Here is an 11,259-nt window from a genome sequence, read left to right as displayed (position 1 = left end):
CGTGGAGGAAAACGAATAAACGATCTCTATTTTTATCAATTTTCACATAAAGTGCATACTCATGTGGACATCTTTTAAATCCTTTCTCACAAAAATAAGCATTAATCCGACTATACTATGCTTGAGGCGCTTATTTGAGACTGTACAAAGTCCTCTTGAACTTTAATATCTTTCCTTCTTGTCCTTTCATCACATAGCCTTCCGGTTGCTTAACAAAGACATCCTCCTCAAGGAAACCGTTAAGAAATACTGACTTCGCGTCCAATTGGAATATTTTCCAATTTATTTGTGCTGCTAGTGAAACCAAAATTCTTATTATTTCTAGACGAGCAACTGGAGCAAATACTTCATCATAGTCCCTCCGTGTCATTGTGCATACCTTTTGACGACTAACCTTGCTTTATATTTTTCGACAACACCATTGCATTCTTTTTCTCTTTGAATATCCACTTGACACCATTGAACTTCTAACCTGCTGGAAGAGAAGTGAGTTCCCATGTATTGTTTCTTTCAATGGATCGAATTTCCTCTTCCCTGCCTTGTCTCCATTTCTTCTCATTGTTAGCCTCTTCAAAACTCAAAGGCATTATTCCGGCTAAAAGATAAAACATAGAGACCTCATTCATTAACTTTGTATTCTCGTAAAGTCTTTGGATAGTTCTCATCTTTCATGATCCTAAATTTGTGTGTACCATCCTTCAACCGAATCAAAATGGTACATTTGCCTTCAATCTTAATTTTCGAAGCATCTCCAACGTGATTTTTCCAGTTTTCTTTTTCTCAATCTCAACGAATTTTGATTTGTCACCACACATGTGGTTACTCGCACCGTTGTCAAGATACCATTGACTTTCTCCTTCAATAACTTCTTGATTTAGCGCCAACAACAACGTCGACTCTTCCGTTTTTTCTCTCATATCAGATTGACTTCTACTTTTGCATCATCAGCATACCAGCAATCACGAGCATAATGACCTAATTTGTGACAATTATAGCACTCAACATGTGACTTTTCATATCCCTTATAATATCTGTCACTTCCCTGTCCTTGACCTCGTCCCTGTCCTCTTTCTCTTTCTCTTCATCTACCTATTGGATTTCCTTGAGGCTTTTCATCATTTTCTCTCTCGGCGTCTGGATTACTTTCACGTCCTCAACCACCACCACCACTAAAAGAATAACCTCGACCATGGCCTCAATGAACTACGCTCCCCTTTTTGCTAAACGAATTCTTAACTAGAAGGACTTGCTCCAAAGGCTCCTTCTTATGTTTCTTCATTCATTCCTCGTGCACCCGTAACGATCCATTTAATTCATCGATTGAGAGTTTCTCCAAATCTCCGTTCTTCTCGATTGCGACCACTACATGGTCAAATCTTTGATGTAGAGAACGTAAAATTTTCTCAATTACTCGAATGTCTTCTATGCTTTTTTCCATTTCGCTTCATTTGGTTGACGATAGATAAGATCTGCTTGAAATAGTCTAAAATAGACTCCGATGCTTCCCGACAAATAGCTTTAAACTCTCCCCGTAAAATCTGAAACCGCGCATTTTTAACCTTGACAACTCCTTTGTGGGAATTTTCTAGAATTTCTCATGCCTCCTTCGACGTTGAGGCATTTGCTACTTTCTCAAAAGTAGCATCATCCAAACACTGGTGGATGATGGAAAGGGTACGCTGATCCTTCTTTTTGTACTTCTCAAATGCGTGAATCATGGTCAACGTTACATCCTCATCAGGTTCGACAATCTCACCGATTACGATTTCCCATGAACCTTGAGAACCGAGTAATGTCTTTACTCGGATAGACCAACTATCATAGTTGTCTTTTGTAAGACGCAGATATTGGTACATCAAAGACATTCTTTCTCTGATACCACTTTGTTGGAAACGTTAGTAGACAATCGACGTATTTACTCAAAAACTCAAGATAAGATTAAAAATAAAGGGGAATAGATTTTATTTCAATTCATACTCTTTCTGCAAATACAACTACTCTATTTATATTATGACAAAAAAACTCTTCAACAGTCAGAATTAATACTAATTAAGACCCCTATTAAACAAAATATAATAACATCTAATATTAACTGGACATTTAATTCTTATTAAGACACTTATTAAACAAAAGATAATAATGTCTAATTTTTAATTAATTAATTTTATTTTCAACCGTTACATCTTTAGAAAATCTCCGCACACATTAATTTTTTTTGTATTTGATTGATTTTTTCTATAAAAATATTATATTTTTGTCGTTGTGTGCTTAAACGATTATCTATTTCATAATATCATTTGCATTAATCATTAAAAAGAGTGATATGTGAGATTTTTTAGTTTAAAGAAAAAGAAGTGAAAGATTGTGTTTGTTATCTTAAAAAAATAAATAAACATGTAGCTAGGGATAAACTTTTACTATTTTGTTCTTGAAAAATTAATCAATAGAGTCAAAATTATTTATTTTTTTTTAAGAAAGTTTATTTATCATAAATTTTCATCAAACTAAGATTTTTTTTGGTTGAAACTTAATAAAATCTCAAATAATTTAACAAGCTCTAAATTAACTTGCAATTTTTCTATTTTCTCTTTTATCTTTTTTTATGTTTTTTCCATATTTATTTTGATTTGTTTGTTACTTGTTTGCACTTGTTTTGTTTATATTTTTTTGTTTACACTGCTTCTATGAATAAAATAAAAAATTTAAAACATCATATAACTACATGTGATATTGCAAAATATAAATATTCAATGACTGGGATTGATATATCTAGTAGTGCATTTAATTTATACTAGGAAAATTCTCGTGCTACGTATACGGATAAAAATAAAAACAAAATAAATTTTAAAAAACTATAATAATATGTATTTAATGTTTAAAAATTCTTAATAAATTACGAATAATATATTGAGATAAAAAATAGAACGCTCTCATTCCACATTTTATTCACTTCGGTAAAACAACAAAAATTCTCACATATTTCATCACATATTTTTTCCGAATGAATCTCTCATTTCGTGACTTTATACTTTCACTTTTCCAAAGGCCTCATTTTTTTTATTTTTTTTTGGAAAAAACGACTTAGCGTCATTTTATTAAAAATTCCCAAAAACGGGAAAAAAAACTCGAGTTTAAGAGATCATTCTAGACAGACCTAGAATGATTTTGAAGTGTTCTGAATTTATAATTCACATCACCATGTAATTTAATAATTTCCTCTTTATGTTTTGATTTAGCTTATTTATGCTTTTTCTTCTCCCCACTTCATTTAGAACCGTCAATAACTTTCTCATGTATCTTTTCTTTTTTAGGTTTTAATTAACTGATTATATAGGTTGTTTCCAAAAAAAAACTTTCTCAATTTGGTTAATGGTTTCTTCGCCAACGTCACTATTTGTCAAGTTTCTTGAAAATATCTCTACTTTGATAGAAAATTAAGTTCATTAAGCATGTGAGTTGCCACTCCTTATACTATCTGAATCAAGTGGACTGACATTTATAGATTCACTTATATGTTCATTAATGAGAAAGAAAAACTTTTAAGTCATTAAAAAAATACTACAACCACCCCAAAATCCCAAATCCATCTAGCAACCCTAAATTTACACGACAAATCATTTGCTTTTTAAGTTTAGTTTATGTATAGAAGATAGTTTCACTCCATTAATTACAGTTCATTGTGGTCTATATGTATGCTACTATTTGGAACTCCCATTTTTATTAATTTCATCATTGTATCTTGTTTTGTCTTATCTCCCTTATACCTCTTTCAGCTTTCTGATTATATTTTTTTTTTGTTGAAATCACCCAACAAAAACAGTAACACAATAATATTGTTATTAATGTGCAAAATAATTGATGTACAATTCTGAAGATGGGGTCATAGATTACTATTATTTGCGTCTACTTTACCTTCTAATTAATTAGTTTCTAACCTTTTTTATTTAATTTTGTATATTTGTGAAGTAATTTGTTTTAATACAAGTGAATTTTAATTTATATTTTCCCAGACCCACTATATATATTTAAAGCATAAAATATCTTTGACCTAATCACTGTCCCTTAGCAAATCCAGTAGCAGCAGAAGAATGTCCTAATTTTCAAAAACTAGTAGTGCACATAATTATCTTTCCCATCCTGACCCACTGTTGGACCCAATTCCATTGCCATGATGATCAACAAATCCCTGTAATGGCAGGAGCCAGACTTCTTTATCCCCATTCGTGTCTCAATAGGAGTTAATTGGAACTGATCTAATATCTTATTTGGTAAGGGATTATTAAAATAAACATGGGTTTATTTAAAAAAAAATGTAGATGAGAAATAATTTTGAAGAGGTGTTTTTTTTTTCTTTCTAAAAGATATAAATGAATAATGATAAAATTTATATATTTTTTAAAAGAACTGTAACGTATTTTATTATTTTTGTTAATGAATTGAGTGATGTGATTGGTGAGTGAGCGAGTGGATAAAATTGTGTTTGATTATGATTGGAAAAAACAAACAAAGCCTAAGTCATTTATAGGCTTATATTTGACATTCTTCATTCATTATTATTGCACATTAATAACTATTATGCTCCTCAAGAAATAAAGTAATTAACAGAACAAAAAAATGGAAAACCCATATCGGTGTCCAGATTCACATTGATTTAGGCTCATTTGAATGTTTTGTTGGAATGTTTTTGATGTTTTTTTTTTAAACTTTAACTAATTTACTTTCTCACACACTTATTTGTGATTATGCCAGTTTCGATCGTAAACAAATGAAAAGTCCCTTGCTTGGAAATTTGGATTGTATAGCTAGACTGCATGCTATGTTCTTTCTTTTTTGAAGCTACTTGATGATGTATTTGGATCAGGAACTGGAGATTCTTGGATAATGTTTTTATTCTTATTAATATATTGATCCTAGACTGTATGATTGTATAGGAGAGGACTAATTATATGCATTATTAATGTTATATTCTTTATCTAGGATTACTAATGCATATTCATGATTGTATAGTAGATCAGCAAGATCATGTTGGCAAGACGAATAGGAAGTAATTGGCAACTAACTTCTTTTGAAATGATTGAGATATTGACTTGATTGATAGGTAAGTACGAATTTGATTAAGGATTTTGAAAATTTTGAAAAGTTTGAGGTCTAATGAATGCGCTATTTTAGCATGATTTTGTATAGATAAATTAGTTGTTTTCTTAAATGATTTTATTTAATTTATATAAATCAATTAAAAAAACACACAAAATTATAGATTTTTTTTTCATTTTTTAAGAAAGAATAATATTTTCATGGATGTGAATGTCACATAAACTTCACTGAGACATTCAAATGATGTCTAAGGTGTAGTTTTTTATTCTTTTTCTAGATAAATTTTACGAGGCTATAATGTTATCTTTAAATATCTTTAAATGGAATAACCAACTTACATACTAATGACTAGAAGATTATCTTGAAAATAAACGTTTTTTCATTGATTGATTTTAAGCAAAAGTTATGCAAAAAATCGCAAATACGCGATGATAAAATGAAATAATAAAAAAAATCACAAGTTATGACGACTTAAAATATTTTGTTTTAAGAAAAATTAATTAATGTTCATGTTACTACTTTTCATTGTAACATGGTTTGCGTCCAACTTTCTTTACATGATCTACAATTAATAATGTGATTATTAAAATGATTTTATCATTCAATGACTATGATGTTTATATATGATAGTTGAGGTTTAATTTTCTTTTTAAAAATTTAGAAAATTTTAGTTTGTCCACAAAAAATGTGAAAGATACATTTGATGTGGGGAAAATAAATTATATACAATAAAATTGTGGAACAAAACAAATTAAGAGCACCAAAATAAAACATGAAAAATGAGAAAAGCATACCACAAATCCTCAAGAACATCAATTAAAGAAAATAACATTAATCCATAAAGCCAAAATTATCAAAAGACCATGTTCAACTTAATCTGATTGTCCCTACTATGATTGTGGCATGAAAGTTTATAAGTTTTTTTTTTGTTGATGAATTATCTTCCATTATTTTTCTTGTTGGTATTTAAAAAATTTGATGCTTATGATAATTGTATTTAAAATTTATTTACAAAATAGTGTATGCGCAATAATGATGCACAACTCCACGATTGATAGGATGATGTAATTCTTTGATAGAAAAACATGAGATATGTAAATATATATTTTTAATGGATGATAACATATTTTGTTAATCTACGGTGAAGTCTAAAAAGAAAATTATAAAAATCAAACAACAACAAATTAAATAAATACAGATAATACAAATATAAGGTATAACCTTAATAGTTATAGATTACAATCCAATATACCCACAACCAACCACTATATATAAGATAAAGCAAATAGAATAACTTTGAACATTAATAAATAATAGAAACTACCATTTATAAAGTATTACATCAATGTTAAGATCAACAAATATCAGTGTCACATTCTTCCTCACTATTTGTGGATATTTTTTATATGAATATTTTGTGCCGCCAAATTTCACATCACTTGTGATTTATTTTTAAAGTGGTCAATATGAATTTTAGAAATCCTAAAAACATTATAGTAAACAAAACCATAAAACACTTTAAAAAGGATCCAATCAAGGTTCTTAGATCAACTATGGTCAACTTGAAGATCATGTCTAATATTAATTTTTTCCCATCTAATTGGCATCATTATAAAGTCTTTATTTTTCATTGATTTAGTTTCTTAGCTTCATTTTGCTTTGATTAGTTTTTTTTCTTCTTTTGTACTAGATTTCCTATATTGATTCAGCTAAAGTCAAAATCAAGAGTCTCATTTATACAATTCTCCCACTCAATTCTTGAAGTCTTATTACCATTGGAATGTTCTCTTGACAATTCTTTACTCTTTTGTGGTTAACCTCATGCCGAAGAACAGTGCAAATGCTCGATTAAGTGGTTCACAATATGAATCTTGATTTCTCTTCATTGCCCAGTGTGCCTACATGTCATCCAATTCCCCCTTGTAACATTGAAGTATGCATGAGATATTGTTTGTGAATGCTGACACCCACCCATGTTGTTTGGTGTGGACGAAGATGCATCTACTAAATTTGAAAGAGACACAACTATAGATTTGTTTTCCCCTTTGTAACGCACATCCCCGGTTGTCGCTTGAGGATTTTTAAAACATAAAGGATGGAGTGGAAATATGTTAAAAACAACTAAGAGTTGAAGGTTTATTTTTGTGTTAAAAAGAAAAATATATTGATCAAATAATGTTGTTGAATGTCACAACAACCACTTAACACTTACAAATGTAAGGGTTTTTTTTTTTCCCAATAAAACAGTATTAAACTTTATTCACTTGTGATATTTAGATTTTAGACAACTGTCAAAGAATAGATCAAAGACAATAAATTAACGAGACAATCAGGATCATGAAAAAAATAATTGACAAAAGAAATATAGAATATTAAAAAATGAAATTAATTATTATAAACAAATATGGAGAGTGACTATACGAATTATTATTATTTTTATTTAAAAATGTATAGTAAACAATAATGACTTTTCAAAAGATAAAATTCCTATTATTTCACAAGAGAATAATGTGACGTATTTAAAAAGACAATATCCTTTAATAGAAATTATGATTTGTAATGAATTATATGCCCCACATGAAAAGCCTCTTGGATTTCCATAATGATTCATTGTGAATGACTTATTTTCTTTAATTTGTCTGTGTAAATATGTTCAAATTAATTGATCAATAATTTTATTTTGACCTAAAACAAAAACCCGAATCCATCTCTTGCTTCTAGATTGAGATTTTCCTATGAACAAACATTTATATGTAGCTAAGATTTATTGCCAGATGTAGCACATGCACTTTCCTGGCCTTGTATAATTCTTTTCCTTCTTTAAGTAAAAATAACAATATTGCAAGTTTAATATCATTCAATATAAGCAATAATATTAATACTACATATTTAGTTACTTTTTTACAAGTCAATCACGTTTATTCATACATGATTTATTCTTTCAAATAAAAAATGAAAAAATATAACAATTCTACATGTACAATAAACAAGCTATAAGATTTATAATTAATTACTAGTTAGGACTAATTCAAATATTCCTAACTTGTATTTCAGTAATTTTTTTAGAATTTTATCATAAATTTGCAACATTCAAAAATATATGAACTAATCACTTCTCCGGACATAATAACTTATATATATAAACATAGTTGGAGGGTTTGAAAAGTTTAACAATGATTATGCCAATTTTGGGTAGTCATGATTAATAAAATTAGGTTATTCCCTTTGAATAAATAAAATGAATTATCTATGCTATTTAAAATAAATAAATGAGCTTTAATTAGCTACTGGACTTCTATATTTGTGTATGGTGCAGAAGCTAGGTAGGGGCATATATATAGCAAGCATTGTTTTGATCAGATCAGGCTGATTGATATGTGAGAAGACTGTATATATAATATATAATGATTCATCCTTTCCTATGGTTTGAAATGACCACTCAAAGAAAATAAAAGAAATGGAATTGTCAATATTTTTGTGCGCCACTATTAGTCTATATTATTAATTACGAAATAATTAACTGAAATAATTGTTCTAATATTAACCTAAAAAACAGGAAATGAAGAATGTAATTAACTCTCTCTCTCTCTTCTCCATTGAAATGACAGCACTTACTGAATTATGAACCCCACCCTCAGCTTTTTGACTGTTGTACTTGAAAGCAAAACCATTCATCTCTCTAGCTAGTACTCGTTGCATTGTAAATTGAAAGACTCGTGTGTTTAGTTTGGGAAAATCATGAGATCATAAAATATCGTGATTTGTGTATGTTTAAAATTTTCTCAGCAATAGTTTTTGATTGATATATATATATGGCATAGTGATTTCCCCAGACAATAAAGCCTGTAATAGTGGGTACCCAACAGAAGAAAAGAAAAAGGAAAGGAAAGGGAAAGAAGATGAGACCAGCAGGAATTAATGACGAGATGAACAGTACTAAGTAGTAGTGAAGACCATCGATCACGAATTCGTTTCGATTCACAAAATGTAAAAAATAGTTTCTTGAGTTCAGAATCAAGATACTATAAAGATGTATATTATCAAATCTCCAATTCATTCATCTATCAAAATGTATGCCTTAATTTCTTTTCTGACTAAAAATATATAGTGAATTGGAACAAGATTATTAGAAAATAACCACATTGAGAGATTATTGCAGTTGTGTCTGAGAAAACAAAGAACAGATCGATACTAGATTGATTATCTTAGATTCCCAAAGCTAACAAATTAAAAAAGAAATACACTTGAATAGAGTAATTAACAGGGAAGTTCATCCATCAAAAAGACTGGCTCAAGTTTATAGCTTTAACAATAACATTACGTTAAAAAGAAGAACACTACATGCACATAAGATATTGTAGCAAGAAGGAATCATGATGATTTAAAATTAAAAAAAAAAAGCTAGAGAGAGAAGTGCAGATATACCACAATACCATCAGCCGGAACCAGGTGGCGCCGGAAGTACTCCAGTTGCTGGCCCCTGTTGAGTCGGCGGTGGAGGTGGGCGTTTGCGTTTCTTCTTCTCATAGCTGATTCCACGCGCTTTAGACTGAAGATCGCGAACTTCCCGTAGATACAAACGCACAGCTCTTGCTCCAAAAGGGTTAGTTTCAGGTTTACCACCGTTTTCTTCATAGGCGGCGCGTAGGCGTCCGATTAAGGCGTCTAGACTACCCCATGCCTGGCGGAGTGGACAGGGACAAGGGGCAGGAGGGTTTGGATGACCGTAGAACGGACACATCGGCGTGTGTACCTTAGTTTTTCCGAACTGGTCGAGGTATCTGAGGAATTCAAGCACGTGGGCACCACTGCATCTGGATAGACAGAGTGGAGGGCGGTGGTTTCTTAGGTACTGTCCGAAAGTATTCCAATCTCTTCTCTTTTGATTCTCATACCGGCTGCTCGATGAAGCGGAGGATGAAGTCGGCGGAGGGCTTGCCGAGCTGTTTCCGGCGGACTGAGATGCCATCATGGATGCAGCGGCGTTTGAGCTTTCGACCATCTCGTGTGTGAATGAATCCATCAAAAGAAGACTTAATTGGATCTAAATTTCTGAGCTTTTTCTTGCTAGGGTTTTAGAGAGAGAGAGAGAGTGAAGAAGAAATTAAAGTTGAATAAAAGAGGAAGATTTCTTTTCTCGGAAGGACAGTGCAGACAGCCGATGTGAGGTTGCCCTTAAGCTTTGTTTTCTGGAAATCTTAAAAGGAAGAAATCCAATTTTTTTTTTGTTATCCCTCAAACTAGGGGGGAGCAGATGCAGAGTGTATAAATTCCCCTAATTTTTTTATTTGTTACGCCTTGTTTGGAATCTATATTAATACGAACTTCTTTAGTACATTGTGATTAGGATTATTTACTAAATCAAACAAAACCCTTATCTCTTCTTATATTATTGAGGTGTTTTATCTTTCTTTCTAAAATAATGTAACTTCTTTTGTAGATTGTGATTAGGAATTTAGGGTTAGCTACTAAATCAATCAAACCCTTATTTTTGTTTATATTAATGAGCAAGAAAGTGACAGAAATTTTGGAGAACTTGGAGTTCTTGGGGTTAGGTCTATGGTGAAAAGGGAAAGAGAACCAGCTGGGGACAGTAAAAAGTGTCACAGACCATCAGAACTCCAAACATTTATTTATTTCTTTTTTAATTTACTATATTGTATTATTTTTATATGAAATAAAGGTAAATCCTAGCAAAAAGTTATTAAACCCTAGATATTTTCTCCTCTCCAAGCCACACAGTTGAATAACTATTCCTCATAAGTAAAATGTATTTTTAGAAAGAAAATATAAGGTGTATTTATAAGCCATACATAATTGAGTTATTTAATGAGTAAGTTATAAAATTTGTTAGTTCTATTTTTTTTTTTTTCAAATTTTACTTATTTTTCTTGTTTGTCTTGTTTTTTTGAAGTGATTCTTGCTTGCCTCCAATAGATGTTTGTATCTAGTTTGTTTGATTGTATTGTAAATGAGATATCCATTCATATTTTGTGTTTCAGTTTCTAACATTAAGTCGCTAACTTCACCATTTAATTAGTGGATTAATTTAAAGTACTTTTTTTTTACAAAATATCTTACAATTTTGCACTACTCTATTTATGTAAGTACTTGAGTTCCTTTAATGCTGAGTTTTGTTTTTTATATTTTATCAAAACTTTATAT

The 11,259-nt window shown here is 30.4% G+C and overlaps 1 protein-coding gene across 1 annotated transcript; it reads right to left on the bottom strand.

Annotated features, from left to right (window-relative positions):
* Window positions 1–9,371: 9,371 nt before the first annotated feature.
* LOC124939822 (protein LIGHT-DEPENDENT SHORT HYPOCOTYLS 4-like) lies at window positions 9,372–10,734 on the bottom strand. The gene has a single exon (XM_047480272.1). It carries the CDS (start codon window positions 10,115–10,117, stop codon window positions 9,530–9,532), a length of 588 nt encoding a protein of 195 aa, XP_047336228.1. The 5' UTR covers window positions 10,118–10,734; the 3' UTR covers window positions 9,372–9,529.
* Between the last annotated feature and the right edge of the window lie 525 nt (window positions 10,735–11,259).

Source organism: Impatiens glandulifera, chromosome 5 (assembly GCF_907164915.1).
Source record: "Impatiens glandulifera chromosome 5, dImpGla2.1, whole genome shotgun sequence".
In the NCBI taxonomy this organism is placed as follows: Eukaryota; Viridiplantae; Streptophyta; class Magnoliopsida; order Ericales; family Balsaminaceae; genus Impatiens; species Impatiens glandulifera.
This window is presented reverse-complemented; position numbering and strand designations above follow the sequence as displayed.

What these genes read in the sequence shown, in the direction of transcription:
- LOC124939822 (XM_047480272.1), bottom strand. Translation starts at nt 10,117, where the DNA reads ATGGATTCATTCACACACGAGATGGTCGAAAGCTCAAACGCCGCTGCA.